The following is a 21,153-nucleotide window of genomic DNA, read 5'->3' as shown; positions in this document are numbered from 1 at the left end:
CTGATCATCTTCATTTGACATTCATGCAGCGTGAGTTCAGGGCTGTGGGCTACAACGAAAAGAGACTGAAATTTTCCATGTAACAGGCATATCTCTCGCAGAACAAATCGCTCAGCTTGAGGATGCCGCACCTGTAGGCAAGCACTACGCCATGGCCGTTCATCATTCACTCTGACTGCGCCGTTTGCAGATTTCGACCCAGAAGATGAGGTCACAGCTCATGATCCGGAAGATAATAATCTTGTGGATGACACCAACCGTGCGCGCGATCACTACATCGACGTCGGGTAAGTTTTGCGTTCAATTTTGCTCCGGTCCGTATCTTCAAGTCCTCGTTAGGCCCTCTGGGTTACGCAAATTGCAAGACAGCATAGCTGACCCAAAATATGATGGCATAAAGACATCCCGAAAGCAATTGATGGAACATGAAGACAGCGACTATGACAGTGAGGGGGACGACGATAAGACTGGCAGCGAACTGGGGCGCGACGAAGACGAGGAAGGATTAGACAATAAAGTTCCATCTTCTCAAAGCGAACTGGAGAGCGAACCAGACGCTCCAACGTCGTTTCCGACAACATTTGCGGCCAAAAGCACAACGTCATATGAGGAGCCAAAGCACACCGAGAATCTTTCTTCGAGATTGCGCAAAACGCGTGATGAGGACCGCAAAAAAGGGAAGGCTGTTTCGAAGCAAATTGTGCGGTTAATTGTGCTTTTTATGTTGGTTTTACTGATTGCGTTTTAAGGCATTGTGGGATTCGCTACTTGACGCACGTATCCGTCTGCAGAGGGCTGTTGCTGCAGGAAATCGGCTCCCACCGGTTAGCATGCCGATTAATTTCTCAGTACTTCCTCCTCACCTCCACGCAGCTTGCAGATTACGACGATGTCCAGTCATCATTAGTAAAGATGCTGGCAGAGGCACAGCTTCTGTCCGATGAATTGTTTCACTTGCAGGAGGTACGTTTAATGAATCGCCACTGCCCTGTTCCCCCCTTATCAACGTTTATTCACTTTTCACAGGCCTTACTATCTGCCAATGAGGCGATCGCTCCTCCTCCTCGGAAACGGCGTAAAACTGGTGATGTAAGAACTGTAAAAGATTATACTTTAGAATTTCGGGAAGCCACACAGGCAGCAGCCTCTGTGGAGCATATGTATTTCCGTTCGCTTTTTCGACCCCTTCATACTGGCTAATGAGACACTGCAGTTTTCATCCTCATCTCGTCCAGACTCTGAACAAGTGGTCAACCAAAATTCAGGCGGTTGCCCCCTCTGTTCTACTGCCTTCAAATCGCAATGCATTCTCAAAGTCGTCGCAAGCATTGAAGTCTGCTTCTCAACTTGTTGATGAAACGCTGTTAGATCATGATAAGGTTCTTCAACGGACGAGAATCTATCGGGGTAAAGGATCTCGAATAGGGGTTGACAAAGCTGGCGGAGGTGATGAGCAGGAGGTTCAAGATGATCTAGAGGTGTTTGACGATACTGATTTTTATCATCAACTGCTACGAGACATCATTGATACCCGCGGTAACAGAGGCGGAGGCCACGAGGATTGGATGGAAATTCAAAAGCAAAAAAAGGCCAAGAAGCATGTCGATACTAAGGCCAGCAAAGGTCGCAAGTTACGGTGGGTAAATATATTTGTTTGCTGCTCCAATATGCTCATGTCCCACAGATACGAGGTGCACGAAAAGATTCAAAATTTCATGGTTCCAATCACGACGCCAGGCAGCTGGCACGAGGAACAGATTGATGAATTGTTTGCTTCTTTGCTCGGAAAAGGATTCGAGAACTCTATGCAAGGTGCAGACCATGGGATGGATGAAGATACTTCGATGCGAGAACAAATTGATGCCGCCCTGAAAAGCGGCTTCAGAGTCTTCGGGTAGTTAACCATGTAACTAGTTCCCTACATCTTGTCCTTTCGATTTGCCAGATTTTAAGTTATTACAAGAAGCATACGTATCAGGCCAATATGAGGTACATCCAAATATAGACGCTCACAAGTGACGTTCTCAGTGGACAATCACAGCCAATACGTAGTTGTCGACCATTCATTGAACAACACCACTCCTCTGCTGCTTACAACATTTTCTTGCACAAATAGTCCACCTCAGAGACTTTCTTGGGTCAGCTTGTGGTCTACTACGAATTGGACTTGCAAAACCGTACCTCACAGAGCGACTTACAAAGCTCTTCAACTGACCCGACGATACACATAGTTGGAACATTGACATGGACAATTTCGAGGACGAGAACCCGTTCGAGACCGATGTTGATCGTGTACCTTCTGAAACATCATCCACATCGAAGGTGAACATATCTGAGCCTTCTTCTCCCCGCAATCCCGCTCGAACGCTCTCATCGACAAGCCCCACACTAAGTCGTCCATTTCCTTCCTCTGGAACCAACAGGCACCCGCAGTCAACATACAAGAGTGACTTTTGTTGTGGACGAGATCAGTGGTTACACTCTGGGGAGGACCTCGAGATTCTTGTGCGTCGCTCTTTCAGTCGTCTAGATGAACTTGCTAATAAGGAGCTCACACGATAAGATAACGGATGCGCAGAAGACGTCTTTGAACTCGAACACGCCCTATATTACCTACATTATTCGTGCAGGTGTAAGTGCAACCCACTTCTCAATTGGATGCACCGCTCCTAACCTTACGAGATAGAATGCTGAAGCGAGACATCGGTACTCGGAATTCGAGTCCCTGAGGTCAAGCCTCGTAAAGTTATATCCGACTATCATTATTCCACCGATTCCATCAAAGCAAACTATTGGTGACTATGCCACGAAGCAAGCAAAGGCCAAGGAGGATACTGCGATGATCGCACGCCGAAAGCGAATGTTGCAGACTTTCTTGAACCGCATCGCTCGGCACCCTATTTTGTCGAACGAACATGTATTCCATCGTTTTCTTGACGGCGAGGTATCTTGGGTCTGTAGAGTTTATTTTAACCTCTTGGCATCTGATTGACTTTTGCTGAATAGACGGAAGTGCTACATTCACCTCCTTTGTCCCTCCTTCCGAAGAATACTCTCAAAGCACCCTCACATAACCCGACAGATCAGAGCGCCGCTTCTGCATACGCTGCCCTTCCAAGTCCATCAGCAACACACCCATTGAGACACCCTGATCAGCGGTCCGTAGACTCTGAGATATTCACCAATAAATTCGCAAACCATCTCAGTGGACCAATGGAGAAGGTCACTCGGAGGACCTTGAAGCGATGGTCAGGTGCGACCGACATTATACATTGGACAACTGAAGTACTAATGACCCTTTGTAATGTTAGAGAATGCTCAGGACTATTCAGAACTTGGCGCTGCTCTCAACGGATACAGCTTGAACGAAAGTGGAGCACTGGCCGCTGCCATGGAGAAGACGGGACAAGCCGTTGACACGACGTACATGTCAACAACTAGACTTGTACGTCTGCCCTTTTCTGTTCAAAGTCACCCATTTCACCCCCTCGTAGCTCCAGGAACTTGAACAGAACTTTTCCGAGCCTCTCCACGAGTACGCGCAATTCGCAGTGATTATCAAGAAGCTGTTATCCTATCGTCACCAAAAACATGTTCAATATGAGATGACCCAGGATGCGTTGGAAAACAAGCGCGAGCTGCTGGAAGAATACGAAAAGAGCGAACGAGAGGCAAAGAGGTTGGACGAAGCGTTGTCCAAAGGCCGTGTTAACGGCCTGCGGTCGCCAGGCAGCCCTGCTGAGGGCTCAGAAGGTCAAAGTCAACCACAGAACCAGCCTCAAGATGAGGCTGAGGAGCCGGGTTCAGCATACCTGCCTCCGCACCCAGGACCCAATCCATACAAACGGCGAGCACCTGGTATGGGCTTTTTGAATGCTTTAAGCTACACGCTCCATGGGATGATGGACGTCGATCCTGAAACGGCACGTCGTAGCAGCATCAGCAAGACGCGGGAGACCATCTCACAGGTATATCTTTGCTATTTCCCCTGTTGCTCACCATTAAATTGACTACATCTTACCATAGCTGGAAGATGCGCTGCACCTCTCAGCACAGGATCTCAAGTACTCAAGTTCCACGATCCAGGCTGATCTAGACCGCTTCCAACGTCAGAAAGTTGCCGATTTAAGGGAGATGACCATCAGCATGGCAAGAATCCACAGGGACTGGTGCAAAAAGGTAGGTTTCATCTTAACTATTCCAGAAATTGTCTTATGGTCGCAGAACCTTGAGGCTTGGCAAGCGGCGAAGAAGGAAGTTGAAAAAATTCCAGACCATCCGAATAAGAGACCTCCTTCTCCAGAACAACGCACTGTACCTGGCCCATCGGGCTTACGGAGGGATTCGACTGCCACAGTCAATGGGCGGTGATAATGAGATATATGTACACGATATTATTATCAGGTGTTCTCAGTCTTTTCTTTGGAACATCTTGGGGACGTTTTCCTCGCGCTTGGACCGAGAATTTTTTTCGGTCGTATTTCAATAATTTTTTCCGTCTACATACACCATCGAATACACTTTCTCGAATCATATTAAATGCTCTGGAATATATTTTACCCCTGAATTTTCATGCAGTAGCTCCGCGAGTCTTCGCGAAAGAATTTCATTCGGTCGCTGGGATGAGCGCTTACCACCTTCATGCTTCCTGGCACATTTCATGAACGCTGCTCGGCCCAGGGGTGAAAGTGATTTATACAAGTCAGTAACAATCACTTAAAACGTTCAAGGCGACGACAAGATCTTGATATTATTAATATACTGCAGTCCAACGATGAAAAATCGTACAGTAAGAGAATGCGGAAGGAGAACATAATGTTTGAAGATACTAGGTTAACGAAAGTAAGAATGCAAGGAGAGTAACTGACACGGTCAGGTAATAATAATTAACAATTAGAAAGGGAATCGATATGAAATAGGTATACGTGGTCGAAGGTCACGGAAAGCCCTTGTAGGCAATATCGCATACATATATCTAAAGTGTCTCATTGAACGGTCGTCAAAACATGTGCTGTACATTGACACGTGGGATTCATTCAAGCCGTTAACGCAATGACGGGTGGTGTATTTGGTGCTGACTGCGAAGCCGAAGATGAATTAGAAGCTCCAATACAATCTTCGGTTGGTTTACGCCGAATGCGTTTGTGCTGCCCTCGACGAGATTCCGTGGGATACTCGCATTTCATCCGACGTCGTGCACATTGACTGAAGAAGTAGTCAGAAAGAGGAAATTAGAGCCCAACATGACAGCGCTTACTTGCAGGTCTGGTCTGGGCTATGGGCAGGGGGTCGACCACAAGCTATTTTTCTTTCTCTGCAGAATAAGCAAGCAAGGGCTTGCTTCTTCTGCTCACCAGTCTTCCTCGAGGCACTAACTTTCATAACAGGCTCCACCGGCGCTGACCACGTTGCAGGGACGCTTGAAATGGTCTGAGAATGGCGGGTGATCTCCTCGGAGCGATGGGGCCTCTTGTTGGCCTGATGAGCCGCCGGCCGCCCTTCTTCACGTAATAGTAGTGAATCTGGTGAAAGCGACTGTCTAAAAGGGCGAGCGGGGGACCGCAGGAGGCCTTGTGACTCGCTACTGTGCGATGAACCCTGAGGAAGGCGACGTTCACGCACGACTCTATTTTGAGAAGGAACGATCATGTGAGGCTGAGGAAGGTATCTCGAATCTTGGACGGATGCACGGGCGTCAAGTTGCTAAAATTTCGATCGTCAGATCTTCAATTGTGAGTGGCGAGTGACAAGCGCTGGTACCTGATCAACAAAGACCTCCTCATTCATGGCTTCTGATGAGCGTTTTCTGGCAGGAGTAGGATTGCTGTTTTGCATAGGGCTCTGATGAGGGGTCGCAGGTCCACTCAAGGTGGAGGACGTATTGCTACTGCGTGAAGCAGATCCCCCAAACAACGACGACGCGCTTGCGAGAAAGTCATCACTGAGACGCGCGATTGTTGCCCGGTACTCTGACGACTGGGCAGCTGGGACATGGGTAGAGTTATTTCTGACGTCTTGTGCCCAACTCGGGGGATACGACGGTCTTCTGTCGGAAGCATATGTTGGGATACTGGGATACGCTGCTGTATCATGGAAATCAGTTGACGTCTGGGTTAAATCCGGGTGAGTTGATCGTTCGATAACAAGCAACGGTTTCACTGTACTCACTGAACATGACGAATCTGACGATACAGAATGGACAGAGGAAGACATGAAGTTGTCAAAAGTTTGGGGGTGATATTCATGAACAGGTGTCTGAATTAATTGTTGTTCGCCTTGGAGGTCTGTCATCGCGAGCATCATGTTGTCGGGAATGTAATACGAATAAGGTTGATAGGGAGTATAATCGTGATGCGTAGAAATCGGGAGGCTAGCATCATAGTACTGGTCACCATCGTGATAGCAGTGCTCCATCGTAGAATAGCGGTCGAAAGTGTCGTGGACGTGTGGGGGCATAAGAGTTCACAGTTGGACAGAGAAGGAAAGTACAAAACGGAAGCAAATTTCCAACAATTGATGCCGCGGAAGAACTTTAGGCTAAATCAGTACCTGAGTGCAATCCGAATGGGGGGGAAACTTTATGGGTGAGGAAGTCAATCCGGAATCGCTTGCAACTTGGTAGATATATACCAATCCACTGGTCCACGATCATTATCTGCATGTAATTGCGGCCCACCCTAGGGCATTCTATACAGTAAATCCATAAGGCAAATAGCACTACGCTTCGCGCTCGTATCAGGTAAGGAACGCGCAGAACTGGCGCAGATGCAATCGATAGTAATGCATAACGAATCGACGGTAAAAATGAATAATTCACTTCCACCATCAGGCCATATCGGCATGGTGAAATTGTGTTTAGGGGCTTGTTTTCTACTCACCAAGCCAGTCGTCTCCTTCTCGCGGAGGGTCCGCTGGGCGTACTTGATTGGCTGCCACAGGGGAAGAATGAAGAGTCACTAAAAGCGTCCGTTGTAATGACCTCGCGCTAATAGTTGGGTTTGAATCTAGACAAGGGCTATGAGGGAGAAAATGACCATACACGCCTAAGGGTGCTGAAACTCATTCAGCGTCTGCGTTATAGCATAACACGATGTAAAATGTCTCTCCACGCGCTAGCGAGGTATTTCCATTCGAGGAATGCGACTCCTCGCTGGAGACCGCTATGTCGGGTTGTACCGTTGTACAAGGGGACGACCGCACTTCATCTACAAGACTGTCCACACAACGAGGAAAGCGATGCATCACCCCTAGACCTTGAGAAGACCATGATGCGTGACCTCACGGGTTCCATCAAGGCTCTGCGGATCAAGTGGTGCAGAAAGGATCCGGACACACAGCATTATCACTGAGGCCATTGGCAGCTCACCGCAAGGGCGAGTATTGCATTATTAGGGTGATTGCCGGCAGGCATGCGGCTCCACAAGATTGCAAGGAATTCGACTTGCATGAAGGCTAAGGTCCCCAAAACTGATAATAGTCGTCTTCATCCATCCGTCAAGAATGGAAGCTGAAAAATTGCCGCGTGGACCGGAATTTCTTTAAGCCCTTAAAGGGGCACAGAGGCTAGCTCGTCTGCTTGCTTTCCCCCCTCGCGTGATGTGCAAGTTAGACCCGAAATTCCTCGCACGGGTTGTGCAACACGACGACGTCATTGCTATGGTACCTATTAATGGGCGTTAGAAAACAAGCATACTTAGGCTTTGTTTAAACAATTAATATGTCAGCGTTGTGATGTACCCACCAAAGTCAGAGATGTGCACAGTAACCCATCCTTCGTTACAGCATGTATGTGACATGCATTCTGGACGTAGGGGATAAAAAAAGTCTTCGAAGTGAAAATGAAAGAAGATCAAAGAAGCATACTTAGTAACAAAGGCGGTCTGCTTTGCTTCCAGACAGGCCGGCAACGCCAGACAAATGGCAGGACGCTGGAAACTACGCCATGTACACAAGTAAAGCAGCACGTAGACCTTGTGCGACGAAACAGAATGATGTGAAATCTGGATGAGATTTGCGCAGTTGTGTTGGACGCTGACCAGCCGTTGCGCCATAGATTGATCTGAGCCGATTACTATGCGCCATTACGGTGATGAAGAAGAGTGTTTCTTCGCATCGGAGGGGCATGGCACAAAATTTTGAGTGTCACATTCTATCAGAAACGCAGACTTGCCCAGGCACTGAAGGCACTCCCGCTAGTGATGGAAGGTGGAGGATTGAGGAACGAACGTTATCTCCTTCGCTCCAGAGAATGTTCGCAGAATTAATATCTCGGGCTTGCCTGCACGCAGCGCTTCAGCAGTAAGTTCAATGAACTCGGCCGGATAAGCTTCTTCTTCCATGCAACTTCTATGACTCAATAAGTCTAACCCGATAAAAGCACTAGTGAGGTGGCTGTGCAGTTGGCATTGTCACGGTGTTCATCCCCACACTCAGTTAAGTAAATTCAGGTTCGAAACTTGAACTCTCCTGCTACTAAGTAGCTTCATGGCATCATGGATACCTACTGTTGCTGCAGTCGGAATGGCCATTGGTCCCCCATTGGTTTATGTCGATCAAGCTGTGTCTATTGTTCGCAAAAAGTGCGGTTTTTTATGTTCCTGTCAACGCACGGTTTGCTAACTCTTCACCCAGGGACTCAACAGGATTCTCTCGTGACGTCTGCGCCATTCTGTGAGCTCTCTGACATCACTCTGCCACACGCTGCAACACTGACATGATTCCGCACCCTGCAACACCTTCCTTATTTCACCGAAGACTAATTGCAAACATAACTCGATGTTTTTTCTGGTTGGGTGATCATTTTGAGCTTGCCCTGCTCATGCAGTCCATTTTAATGATAATAGCGCAGGTATGTTGTATGTTGTGGCCTCGCTGCATGTGACGAACTGACTATCACATCAGCTGGCCTTGCTCTACATTTGCGTTCGATACCGCCCACGTGTGAGCCCTGAAAACTTCGGAGCGTCGTCCCGTCCCCTTTCGTTTTGGCAGTGGCATACATATGCACAATATATTGAGTTTCTTGCTGGGTTCATGTGAGCCTTAGTCGTAATTTCTGCTCCTTCTCATTCATCGAGCCATTCAGTTTATGTTCAGCGATATTGTTCTTGATCTTTAGTCGATCGGAGCTATACGTTACGATACTAGGGTTTGTTGCCTTGGGACTGGAGAGCACACTGCCTATTCCGCAGTTGATCAGGTAATCGACACCAGATGTCCACACGTTTGACTGACATTCCCTTGTGCAGTAATTACAAACAGCGATCACTGTATGGCTTCCGTGCTTCAACTCTCCTTGGATGGGTGGGGGGTGACTCGTTCAAGTAAGTTCTCCCGATACATTGCCCTGCTCCAGTCCTTAACGTCGGGTCAGGACTGTGTATTTTTTCCTTCAGGGATCACCCCTGCAGTTCAAGGTATGTGCAGTGTTCCAATTATCAGTAGACTGTGGTATGCGTCTCTGCATTTCACAAGTTACAACACGTCGCTAAGCGCTTTCCAAAGTCATCATCCTACAACGTCTTTACTATGGTAATGCGGCTCCACCGGCAACACTCGAAGAGGGAGATGATCTTGAGCAGGAAGCTTTGGCACTGTCAGAAGAATAGAGTAGAGCGCGTTAGTGGAATATGTTTTTATGTACTTACATGCCTTCCGAAATGTGTCATATTTGTTGGTTTTCCCGCAGTTTGGCCGTTTGCAAACGAGAGACAAATAGAGGTAAACTTTTATTACCTTACTTCGCCGCGTAACCCAACACCCACGTCTCTTTCAACTGCCAGCGCCGCGTTCGGCTTTGACTTCTGCGCTATGGCTGATATTTCGAAGCCCATCACATTTTGCGAACATCTTCAACTCTCAAGTTTGGCCATACAGCCAAGTTCAATTGGATTTCAGGTACGCGCAGCCCATTTGGCATCGTTGTTAGTAGAAGAAGACTCAACTATTCATGTGCGCTGGGCTTTATTATAATTTTGCAGGTGAGTGTCGTATGCGCAGCTGTGCTCTAAACGAGATAACTGACCGCGTGGCCTCGCGTTTCATAGACCTTGACCCTGGAGTCCGACCACTTCATTTGCGTACGAGAGAAGATTAATGAACAAAATCAAGTCGTCATCATCGACCTTGCGGACGCCAATAATGTCTTACGACGACCGATAAGTGCAGACTCTGCCATAATGCACCCTCGCAACAAGATTCTCGCCTTGAAGGGTACGGTTATGTGTGCATTACAATAGAAGGAATTGCTCAAAGCTCTTACTCTAGCTGCCCGAACGCTTCAAATTTTCAACATTGAGACGAAGCAAAAAGTCAAGTCACACGTCAATGCAGAAGATGTCGTGTTTTGGAAGTGGATCTCGGATACCACCATTGGTATGGTCACCGACACGGCTGTGTACCATTGGAGCATCTCGGACCAGACGTCTCCGCCTCAGAAGGTATTCGATCGGCATGCGACATTGACTGGTGCCCAAATCATCAACTACCGTGTGACTCCGGACGAGAAATGGCTGGTTCTCATCGGCATTACTGGCAACACGACAAATCCCTCGGCTTTCAAGGTCAAGGGCGCAATGCAGCTGTATAGTCGTGAACGAGGCGTCAGTCAACCTATTGAGGGGCATGCGGCTACTTTTGCAGAGCTGAAACTTGACGGACACCAACACGTTACCAAATTGTTTGCGTTTGCAGTCAGGACAGCGACAGGCGCCAAGGTTTGTTTTCTTTCAACTGTGAAGCGTACAGAACACTCAAAATTTTGGTAGCTTCATGTCGTTGAAATTGACCACACAGCTCCTGATCCTCCCTTTGTGAAGAAGGCGGTAGATGTCTACTTCCCTCCAGAGGCTACCAACGATTTCCCGGTGGCAATGCAAGTGTCGAAGAAACATGGGATCATTTTCCTGGTCACGAAATACGGTTTCATTCACTTGTATGACCTGGATAGCGGTGCATGTGTGTACATGAACCGTATCTCTGGTGACACGATTTTCGTCACTGCCGAGCACGAACTGTCGAACGGTATCATTGGCGTCAACAAGAAGGGTCAGGTTCTTTCGGTTAGCGTTGACGAGCAGACCATTATTCCGTACATTTTGACCACCCTCAATAACACGGAGCTTGCTTTCAAGCTTGCCAGTCGTGCAAATCTCCCTGGTGCTGATGACCTTTACATCAAGCAATACCAGCAACTGTTCTCTAGTGGACAGTACAGCGAAGCCGCAAAAGTTGCTGCGAACTCTCCAAGGGTAGGTTTCAAATTGTCGATCATTCTCTTTTTAATATATGTTGCCACGCAGGGTATACTCCGAACTGCACAAGTTATCGAGTCCTTCAAACAAGCTCCGGCGCCTCCTGGTGGCTTGTCGCCGATTTTGCAGTACTTCGGTATTTTACTGGAGAAGGGCGAGCTGAACCACTTCGAGTCCCTCGAACTCGCGCGCCCAGTGTTGCAACAGGGAAGGAAACAACTGCTCGAAAAGTGGCTCAAGGAGAACAAGGTGAGGTTATTCTTCCTTGTGTTTTGCTCTTGCTCAAGTTTCCTTTGAAGCTCACATGCAGCGAGGAATTGGGGGACATTGTGCGGTTACATGACATGACACTGGCGCTGAGCGTCTACCTACGAGCGAACGTTCCCAATAAGGTCATCGCTTGCTTCGCGGAGACTGGACAAACTGAGAAGATCGTTCTCTACTCGAAGAAAGTTGGTTACACCCCGGATTATATTTCTCTTCTACAGCATATAATGAGGACAAGTCCAGAGAAGGGGGCTGAGTTCGCAAGTCAGTTAGTTAATGACGAGAACGGGCCGCTCGTGGACATGGAAAGGGTAAGGCTACTTCCTATCTATGTGATCGTCGGCTCCATATTTGTCATTCTCCTAGGTGGTCGACATTTTCATGTCACAGAATATGATTCAGCCTGCAACCTCGTTCCTTCTCGATGCATTGAAGGACAACAAACCTGAGCAAGGCCATCTCCAGACCCGCTTGCTCGAGATGAATCTCGTTCATGCTCCTCAAGTTGCCGATGCCATCCTCGGCAATGAGATGTTCACCAACTACGATAGACCCCGAATTGCCAATCTTTGCGAGAAGGCAGGCCTACTCCAACGAGTAAGTAAAGTTTGACTGAGCGCTGATCATGTCTCATTTATCTGTGGGAAGGCATTGGAGCACTATGAAGACCTAGCGGACATCAAACGCGCTATTGTTCATACCAGCGGTCTACAGCCGGAGGTGAGTTCTCGATTTATTGCTCTCAACAGGAGGTGGAGCCTAATATTTCCGAAGTGGCTAGTGAACTACTTCAGTCGTCTAACAACAGAGCAGTCCATGGCATGCATGCACGAGATGCTGCGCGTTAACATCCGACAGAACTTGCAGGTTGTAATCCAGATCGCGACCAAGTATTCTGACATCTTGGGTCCTGTAAAGCTCATCGAGATGTTTGAATCTTTCAAGACATTTGAAGGTGATTCCCGTCGCATGTGACTAGAATGCATAGCCAATGGGCGCTAACTATAATGCAGGCCTCTACTACTACCTTGGCTCCATCGTTAACCTTAGTGAGGATCCCGAGGTGCACTTCAAGTACATCCAGGCCGCTACTCGCACTGGTCAAATTCGTGAGGTGGAGCGAATCTGCAGAGAGAGCAACTACTACAACCCTGAGAAGGTCAAGAACTTCCTGAAGGAGGCAAAGCTCCCGGATCAACTTCCCCTTATCATTGTCTGTGACCGCTTCGATTTCGTGCACGACCTGGTTCTATACCTATACCAGAACGGACTCACGAAGTTCATTGAGGTGTATGTGCAGCGTGTTAACTCTGTCCGAACGCCTCAGGTTGTTGGGGGCTTGCTCGATGTGGATTGCGACGAGACAACCATTAAGGGTTTACTTGCCTCCGTCACTGGGAATTTCCCCATTGATGAGCTTGTGAATGAGGTTGAGCAACGCAACCGTTTGAAGCTCATTCTACCTTGGCTGGAGGCTCGGGTGCAGTCTGGCAGCCAGGACCCAGCGGTCTTCAATGCCATGGCCAAGATTCTCATCGACAGTAACAACAACCCAGAAACGTTCTTGAAGGAAAACAACGTGAGTCATGCTATCTCAAGAATGAGTTGAACTGGTGTGCTCACTTACTGGTTCCATAGTTGTATGAGCCACTGGTTGTCGGAAAGTTCTGCGAAGCCAGGGATCCTTACCTTGCCTATATCGCTTATGCAAAGGGCTTCTGTGATGACGAGCTTATTGGTATTACCAACGACAACTCGATGTTCAAGCAGCAAGCTCGGTACCTCGTGAAACGTCGCCAGCCTGAGCTTTGGGCGCAAGTTCTTGTCCATGACAATATTCACCGCAGGGCTCTCATTGATCAGGTGAGAATGAATTGAATGAATTTGAGCAGGTATTCTTAGATGCTCACCTGCCATTGAATAGATCGTTGCGACTGCACTCCCAGAGTGCACGGACCCTGATGATGTCTCAGTAACCGTCAAGGCATTCCTCTCGGCTGATCTCCCAATCGAGTTGATCGAGCTTCTCGAGAAAGTAGTCATCGAGCCCTCTCCGTTCAGCGACAACCGCAATCTCCAGAACCTCCTTCTCCTGACCTCAATCCGCGCAGACAAGGGTAAGGTCGTTGGCTACATCAACAAGCTCCAGAACTATGATGCCGGAGAGATTGCAAAGATTGCGACCGATCATGGATTGTATGAGGAGGCCCTGACAATCTACAAGAAATATGATCAGCATGCAATGGCTATCAATGTTCTCGTCGAGCATATCGCTTCCATTGACCGCGGTTTAGACTATGCGAACAAGGCCAACAAGCCAGAAGTGTGGAGCAGGCTTGCAAAGGCTCAGCTCGATGGTCTTCGCATTAAGGACGCCATTGGTGAGTTGTTTGCAATGTCTCGTGTGTGTATCGTCGTTTATGTTTTTCTTCAGACTCGTATATCAAGGCTGAGGACCCCTCCAACTTCGCTGAGGTCATTGAAATTTCGAGTCATGCTGGAAAACATGATGATCTTGTTCGCTTCCTCCAAATGGCTCGCAAGACGCTTCGCGAACCTAAGATCGACACAGAACTCGCATATGCATATGCCAAGACTGACCGTCTCCATGACATGGAAGATTTCCTGGCCATGACCAATGTTGCTGATATCTTGGAAGTCGGAGAGAAGTGCTTCGAGGACGAATTGTACCAGGCTGCCAAATTATTGTTCACCAGTATCTCCAACTGGGCACGTCTTGCCACGACTCTTATTTACCTCGGCGAGAATCAAGCGGCTGTGGAAAGTGCCCGGAAGGCCGGAAACACTCAGTACGCTCATTCTTTCGAATAGTCGATCTTGAACTGACTCTACCTAAGGGTCTGGAAGCAAGTCCATGCTGCATGTATTGAGAAAGCTGAGTTCAGACTCGTTAGTGATTCTATATGTAAAGCTCAGTTGGTCGTCTTCTGACTATCATCACAGGCACAAATTTGTGGTTTGAACATCGTCGTTCACGCGGTCAGTCAGCTTTCTAGTAACTATGCCTATACTCACTATCAATCCAGGAAGAAGTGGCTGCTCTGCTCCGGTCTTATGAACGTTGTGGCTACTTCGATGAAGTTCTGTCCTTACTTGAAGCTGCTTTGAGTTTGGAGCGAGCGCACGTAAGTTTTTTCAAGACATCTAGCATTGTCAGCTCTGATTGTTTGCACAGATGGGTATCTTCACCGAGTTGTCGATCCTATACAGCAAGTACAGACCGAGCAAACGTAAGCATATAGTTATCTCCATAATAGCATCTCATCTCCATTTAATTAGTGATGGAACACCTCAAACTTTTCGTCTCGAGAATCAACATCCCCAAGGCAGGTATCACGCACATTATCTCAGCATGTATACTCAGACCCTATCTAGGTTATCAAAGCCACTGAAAAAGCTCATCTCTGGCCCGAGTTGGTTTTCCTATACATCAAATATGACGAGTTTGTACGTGTTCCTTTTACAAACTTCGTCAATAAATGCTTATGGTTGTTCCAGGATAATGCGGCCTTGGCGATGATTGAACGTTCAGCTGATGCTTGGGAACACAACCAGTTCAAAGACGTTGTTGTTCGGGCTGCTAATGTCGAAATGTGGGTTCTCGCAGACCTGACGATGCTCCTGGCTAGAACAATTTTCTAGATATTACAAGGCGCTCACATTCTATCTTCAAGAACAGCCAACACTTTTGACTGATCTTCTCACTGTCCTCATTCCCCGCATTGAACACGCGCGGGTTGTCCGTATGTTCCGTCAGATAGATCATGTTCCCTTGATTCGGGCATATCTTATTGCCGTCCAGCATGTAAGCCGCTTTGTGCTTGTTGTCTTCTTTATGCGAGAGTTAATTACTCGGGTAGCTGAATATTGAGACCGTGAACGATGCATACAACGACCTCCTCATAGAAGAAGAAGACTATAAAACGCTCCGGGATTCTATCGACAGCTTTGATAACTTCGACAATATTGGTCTTGCACGGCGCTTAGAGCAGCATGGTCTGCTGGAATTCAGGAGACTCGCAGCACATCTGTACAAGGTACACAATTGTTTGGGTATACAAGGATGTGACGCTTACTTTGTATTTAAGAAAAACTCTCGCTGGGAAGAGTCGATATCACTCTCAAAGCACGACCAGTTGTATAAGGACGCTATTATTACTGCCGCCACCTCGGCTTCAACGGACGTCGCTGAAGATCTGCTCTCTTACTTCGTTGATATCGGCAACAAGGAGTGCTTCGCTGCTATGCTATACGTTTGCTTCGACCTTCTTCGCCCAGATGTTGTGGAGGAGCTGTCATGGCAACATGGTCTCAATGATTTCTACATGCCATACAAAATCCAAGTATCAAGGACTATGCGCGAGAAGTTAGCTGCATTGGAGAAGGAGGTCAAGGAGCGCACCAAAAAAGAATCCGCCAAGGAGCAGCAAGAAGCTGAAGCCCCGATTATCAACCCTGCCACCCGTCTGCTGATAACCAATGGGTAAGCAAGATCCAGACGAGTTCAGATGCTTGATTTAATGAACGAGTCTCAGATATGTCGGTCAGCCGCCACCAATGCCAATGGCAAATGGTAACGGCATGGTTGGTATGATGCCTGTGAGTTTTTCCGCAGGCGCACTTGGAGTTTCGTATGACTGACCTGATACTACTCAGGCTATGACCGGCTTTGGATTCTGATCGTTTTTTATGTGGACTGTTACCCTCTACCATAGTACATGCTTGAGATTTGCTGTAATGAATTTTCTTCAGTCGTAAAACTGTCTGATCAGCACATGTTGTGCATGTGAATGTTGTTTGTTTATTTATCTGTAAGTATATTTATTTCCAATTGTTTGGCAATTTCTGTGACATCAAAGCCGGTCCCGATCCAGCCAAACTCCTTTTTTTACGACCCAGCCCACGCAGTTCAAGCTTTAACTCTAGTGTGCACCAAAGACTGTAGTTCAATGGTTACAACAAGATCGGCCACTCGTGTGGTCGGCAATGACTCCACAAAAGTAATGGTCTTAAAACCAGGAAGCTTTGCCCCTCAAGCTAGTACTAGTGACGAGGATTCAGAAGACCCTGATATTGCTCCGCGCCACGTCAAAAAAAGATCCAAGAAACGGGCGGGTTACCGCGCCAAAAAGAAGTTGAAGCGCCGTGGACGACTCGACCTAATGCCCACCATGAACTTGGATATTCTATTTCATGTCAGGCTCAAGCCTACGAATTTTTTACGCAACGCTCACTGTGAGCTTATACAGATACTCAGTTTTCTCTCTCCAATGGACCTTTTGAATCTATCCCGAACCAGCAAGGACTTCAGGAATTTATTGCTGCAGCGATCATCCGCTTCTGTTTGGAAAACTGCCCGTCTTCAGGTTGATGACCTTCCCGATTGCCCTCAAGATATGAGTGAACCACAGTATGCAAATCTTGCTTTTTATCCTCATTGCCATGTGCGACGAGCTTTACCGAAAGTGCCGCAATCCTTGCTCACCGCTATGTATTACAGGATTGTGACAGAGTTGTCCGATCCGTTTTATGGCCACTTCGAGCACGATACTGCCCCAGATGCATCGGTGAAAAGTTGGTCATCTTGGTTCAGGCTTGTCAACTCTTTTGTTTACGCTGTGCATAGCACTCTTGATCAGTGGAGTACAGCAAGCCGCTTCCCATGGACGGTAAATTTCAATTCATATGACTTACCGCATGCCATTATATACGGAACGGGTGGGCCTACCTTGATTTGCATCATTGTCACATTCGTCTTCTTACGATGTTGCAGGCCGACCCAAGCAGCTGTTCCTCAAGAAGGCACTCGATGAACTACGTGCCGAGCTCTCGAAGACGCCGGCAGACGAGATGGTAGCTTTGTTGCGTGAGAAGCGAACGCATGCTGCTGAGGTCATGAAAGTAGGTCGTCGAACTAGTTTTACTTGGGTCCTACAATTACATCTTCATTCCAGCATGCAGAGCGCTGTCAGCAGTGGTTAGAGTGTGTCGCAAGTTCTCGTAAACTTGAACTTGACGCCATTAGGCGTGCTCGCCAGGACGAGTACGTCAGCTACACCTTTCTTGTATGCTCCAGCCTTGACTGATGCGCAAACATAGTATCGTGACTCGTCTCACTGAAGCAGGCTACAGGCCTGAGTTGGACTATGTCAATAAATTTTGGTTGGAAGACCATCTGGGGACATCGTTCAAGGAACCTAAACCTCTTAATCAAAAATGTGAGTATGTCGTCAAATTGTTAGAACTAGGTATACAGCTTCTTGCTACTAGCGTGGGATCGTATGCGCCCAGATTTGATTACAGCGCTTGATAATGTCAGGCTGCGCCGCATAGAAGATAAGGTCTACGGTCCTCGGCGCCAGATCCTGATGGATGAATACAAGAAGTACCTACAGGACCCCCCTCCCGCGGATGCAACATTTGACCTGATGCCACATGCCGTCAATGTTGCAGAATTCGACCCCTTCAGAGTTCTCATCATGTCACCTGAATCAGCCACAATTACCGCGACTTCATTCGTCTCTGCTTTTCAGCAGCTCCCGGACTTCGTATCCTCCTGGAGAGCCAAAATCGATCGCGAATTTCTAGATCTGATCCGCAGTCCAGAAAGCCAGGGTGATAGTAGGAAACAGGAGGATGCGGATTGCCTGCAGTTGGCAACTGCTACATTTATTGTGGAATCTGGCAGTGATCGTCGTCTCCTGATGTATCCTGAAGTGCTCTCGTGGCCTGGATTTTTCGCCCCGGCACCTGTCACGCTGTTCGACGAGGTGTACCTTCTACAAGTCAAACAATTCGAGTGCAGGATGTGGTCCGCCGTTAGACATCTTCCTCGGATTAGTATTTTTGAGGGAACTGCAGCTGTCATTCAGGCTGCCAGTCTTGACCCCAAGACCACGCGTCGAGAGCACATGGATGAACTGGATGCTCGCTTTGCATGCGGAAAGTGTTCCACGCCGGGCAGCAAGGTGGTTATGACATGGGACATGGCGGTAAACGAAATTCACGCGAATTTTTGCGACCATGCTCATCGATTTGTCGTTACAGGTGATGCACAGCTATCGCTTGCACAGAGATCTGCAACCTGAAGAGATCAAGTGGACAATGATAGAGGGGGAGGAGTTAGGAAATGTCAAGGATTATGAGAAAGAAGCCAAACCTTCTGTGAAGGCAGATGCTATCGTGTATTGCGCCTTGTGCCAGCATCATGTGCGTGATGCTCGGTCACTTACTTTCATTCAGAACCATCTGGCTGAGATGTGGGTATTTTCTTCATTGGAAGTATATTCATGCTAAGACTGTCAGCAGTCATGGGATTCCCTCGAATGAGGCCGAACAAGGCACACACTACATTCCTGACCGCAATTCAACATCCGTGATTTCTATGGTTGTGGACAGCGACGGCAAGGTATCAAATCATGCCGACCATCGCTTAGTTCCGTCATACTCCAGTGGTATAGAACTCCTTTACTGGAAGAGTCACCTGGTGTAGTATATTCCTATTCGTCTCATATTCTACATGCATTTCTGAATATTTATTGTACAATATTATTACTGTGGGCATGGAGACAGACACCCCACAGATCTCCTCTAACCCTTCTTTGAGTTCTTCGAGGTAGCTGTCACACGTTTTGAGATCCATGTAAGAACTGTTGAAATCAATAAATTAGTTTCAAGTATCAAGGCAATGATCAGTACATACTACTGCAACATCTTCGGAAGTCAAATGACGGCGGCGACCAATCCTACGACGGTCTGTCATTGTCGTTACCTTGCCTGTAGCTCTGAACAATGCTAGGATCCGAAGTATCTAGCGTCGGCTGACATCAGTGCACATAGATATGGCATCCATGTCAACGAGGCGAGCCGTTCATACAATAGTCCAGCGTAGATCCTCGCTGATGGGCTCGCCTTTGGCTATGAGAGTGATTACAAACGAGAGGCAAGCTCACACGATGAAAATCGCACTAAAAGCTCTCGTTTTTTTTTGCTGTGCCCTCGGGAGACAATAGATAATGAACAGTTGAATGGCTGTTGGTGGAGAGGATTGGTTGTTCTTGCCGGAAATTTGTGCGAGGCACCATGAAAGCAACTTGATACCGAAGTAACGGCCAAATTGCCCAAATTCTGTTGGCGTGCCCTAGGCACAATAAAATAGATCGTCAAAGAATCATAGCATTTGGAGCGGTGGTTGTTGAGAAACAATTGTTTGATTCTACATATTCGAAAAGGCTGAAAAAGTGGCGTTTCAGCGGCTGTGCCAACTGGTTTGAAAACGGGATCTGAACACACTATACTTTGTCGCTACTTTCTTGTGAAGGCTTGCAACAACCGGAGTCACCACAGCAGCGCTGGGGAGCTGTATTGGGCTGCTGCATCATGATGACTCCGGGCATGACTTGTTTATCTGCCTTCTGTTCCCCCTGTCCACAACAACAGCTGCCATTGAATTTATCATTGCTTGCCCACCTAATCATCTTAAAGCCCTCCCAACCAAAAAGCATAGCAATCATGATGGCAGTCGCGGAGTCGACCCACCACCCACCGCGCCAGACACGGTATACGAGGGAGCCAATCAGCAGCGCAGTGCTAAACTGGATGCACGACAAGGTACAAAGTGCCTCGCCATTCATCGTGCTGGAGTTCAGCGCCTTTGCAAGGTAGCGCTTCGGTACCCAGAACAAGAACATGATGAAGGCAGCACTCGCAGCGATGATGAGTGATGCGTTGGATGGACTGGGGTGGTCATGGGCGATGAGGGAGGCGATGGATGTACCTACGGCTGCTAGGGCAAGCATCGCGAGGAGAATCCCTATGGCCAAGGTTGCTATTCTCTCTATCCTGTTGTGTATCAGCAAGCGAAGATGGTAGAGGGGAAAACATGCAAACCTCAGGTCTTTGCTCATTCTGACTTCAGATCCATTGTCATCTTCTTCACCAGCTTTGAGTCCGTTCATAAATCTCCAAACCACGAGTGAGGACGAGAGCACTTCGATTACCGATTGAATGCCAAAGAAGATGAGAGAGTGCGAGGACGATTCTGCACCAAAGAACACGGAGATGATGCCTTCTGCGATATTGTAGAATAGGCTGGCGATGCTGATAGCGATGGCGCTTTTCTGCAGGAAGGGGCGTGAAACCATGGTGGTGTGGAAATCAATGTATGATCGATCAGTTTGGTTGTTTTTATGATAACGATGGACTTGGAGTAAATATCGCTCTGGCGGCAAATATCGCTCCGGCAGCAAATATCGCTCTGGTGGCAAATAATATGCCTCATGCGGCAGCCGCCAAACTCGCGCTAGCTAAGAACGTGTCGTGTGCAGTCGGGCAGACCGCAGACCTCTTCCCGGACAGAGTGGAACGCTATGAGAATTCTCGCTAACACAGTAGGCAGTGCTAATATTTGCCTTCGCGCCTGAGACCTGATGTGTGGTCTATCTTGTATACTTTATGTCTGTCGCCGCCGAACTTATTGCCGAGCTAGAGGAGCCAGCACACAAATAATCAATAGAATGGGTACTTAACTTCAGGCTGACATTCAAAAATGTTTTGTTATTGAGACCCCTTTAAAGAATCGTATTTTTGAAGCTGTAGTTGTCGAGCGCGTTCC

General features: G+C 47.8%; 7 protein-coding genes across 7 annotated transcripts; 5 read left to right on the top strand and 2 right to left on the bottom strand.

Moving 5' to 3' along the window:
• Nucleotides 1-3: 3 nt before the first annotated feature.
• On the top strand, nt 4-2,010 carry F5147DRAFT_683191 (TRAUB-domain-containing protein). Its single transcript, XM_041436533.1, has 9 exons — nt 4-30; nt 87-137; nt 191-287; nt 340-700; nt 750-824; nt 874-963; nt 1,027-1,160; nt 1,214-1,636; nt 1,685-2,010. The coding sequence occupies exons 1-9, from the start codon at nt 24-26 to the stop codon at nt 1,896-1,898; spliced, it is 1,452 nt and encodes a 483-aa protein (XP_041295763.1). The 5' UTR covers nt 4-23; the 3' UTR covers nt 1,899-2,010.
• Nucleotides 2,011-2,015: 5 nt separating this feature from the next.
• F5147DRAFT_683189 (uncharacterized protein) lies at nt 2,016-4,573 on the top strand. The gene is made up of 8 exons (XM_041436532.1): nt 2,016-2,505; nt 2,564-2,632; nt 2,687-2,953; nt 3,007-3,253; nt 3,312-3,445; nt 3,495-3,968; nt 4,027-4,179; nt 4,225-4,573. Exons 1-8 carry the CDS (start codon nt 2,245-2,247, stop codon nt 4,369-4,371), a joined length of 1,752 nt encoding a protein of 583 aa, XP_041295762.1. The 5' UTR covers nt 2,016-2,244; the 3' UTR covers nt 4,372-4,573.
• Nucleotides 4,574-4,724: 151 nt separating this feature from the next.
• On the bottom strand, nt 4,725-6,486 carry F5147DRAFT_835288 (uncharacterized protein). Its single transcript, XM_041443956.1, has 4 exons — nt 6,169-6,486; nt 5,761-6,108; nt 5,258-5,703; nt 4,725-5,205 (listed from the first exon to the last, which is right to left on the bottom strand). The coding sequence occupies exons 1-4, from the start codon at nt 6,454-6,456 to the stop codon at nt 5,037-5,039; spliced, it is 1,251 nt and encodes a 416-aa protein (XP_041295761.1). The 5' UTR covers nt 6,457-6,486; the 3' UTR covers nt 4,725-5,036.
• A 1,920-nt stretch (nt 6,487-8,406) lies between these two features.
• On the top strand, nt 8,407-9,687 carry F5147DRAFT_683182 (uncharacterized protein). Its single transcript, XM_041436531.1, has 7 exons — nt 8,407-8,579; nt 8,632-8,670; nt 8,755-8,848; nt 8,902-9,035; nt 9,086-9,199; nt 9,249-9,323; nt 9,374-9,687. The coding sequence occupies exons 1-7, from the start codon at nt 8,485-8,487 to the stop codon at nt 9,489-9,491; spliced, it is 669 nt and encodes a 222-aa protein (XP_041295760.1). The 5' UTR covers nt 8,407-8,484; the 3' UTR covers nt 9,492-9,687.
• A 94-nt stretch (nt 9,688-9,781) lies between these two features.
• Nucleotides 9,782-16,300, top strand: F5147DRAFT_683178 (uncharacterized protein). The gene is made up of 25 exons (XM_041436530.1): nt 9,782-9,897; nt 10,047-10,212; nt 10,267-10,715; nt 10,767-11,249; nt 11,301-11,501; nt 11,552-11,830; nt 11,886-12,116; nt 12,168-12,239; nt 12,294-12,474; nt 12,533-13,098; nt 13,158-13,382; nt 13,444-13,900; nt 13,954-14,329; nt 14,378-14,429; nt 14,484-14,519; nt 14,567-14,665; nt 14,716-14,770; nt 14,820-14,866; nt 14,916-14,987; nt 15,039-15,133; nt 15,183-15,345; nt 15,401-15,577; nt 15,629-16,023; nt 16,076-16,139; nt 16,197-16,300. Exons 1-25 carry the CDS (start codon nt 9,811-9,813, stop codon nt 16,218-16,220), a joined length of 5,052 nt encoding a protein of 1,683 aa, XP_041295759.1. The 5' UTR covers nt 9,782-9,810; the 3' UTR covers nt 16,221-16,300.
• Nucleotides 16,301-16,443: 143 nt separating this feature from the next.
• On the top strand, nt 16,444-19,189 carry F5147DRAFT_608822 (uncharacterized protein). The gene is made up of 10 exons (XM_041432394.1): nt 16,444-16,735; nt 16,790-16,984; nt 17,041-17,114; nt 17,167-17,258; nt 17,314-17,441; nt 17,495-17,583; nt 17,640-17,758; nt 17,811-18,532; nt 18,588-18,799; nt 18,849-19,189. Exons 1-10 carry the CDS (start codon nt 16,490-16,492, stop codon nt 19,030-19,032), a joined length of 2,061 nt encoding a protein of 686 aa, XP_041295758.1. The 5' UTR covers nt 16,444-16,489; the 3' UTR covers nt 19,033-19,189.
• A 502-nt stretch (nt 19,190-19,691) lies between these two features.
• On the bottom strand, nt 19,692-20,920 carry F5147DRAFT_65633 (uncharacterized protein). Its single transcript, XM_041434106.1, has 2 exons — nt 20,430-20,920; nt 19,692-20,381 (listed from the first exon to the last, which is right to left on the bottom strand). The coding sequence occupies exons 1-2, from the start codon at nt 20,681-20,683 to the stop codon at nt 19,832-19,834; spliced, it is 804 nt and encodes a 267-aa protein (XP_041295757.1). The 5' UTR covers nt 20,684-20,920; the 3' UTR covers nt 19,692-19,831.
• Between the last annotated feature and the right edge of the window lie 233 nt (nt 20,921-21,153).

The sequence above is a fragment of the Suillus discolor genome (assembly GCF_016758755.1).
Source record: "Suillus discolor strain FC423 chromosome Unknown F5147scaffold_13, whole genome shotgun sequence".
Lineage (NCBI taxonomy): Eukaryota > Fungi > Basidiomycota > Agaricomycetes > Boletales > Suillaceae > Suillus > Suillus discolor.
This window is presented reverse-complemented; position numbering and strand designations above follow the sequence as displayed.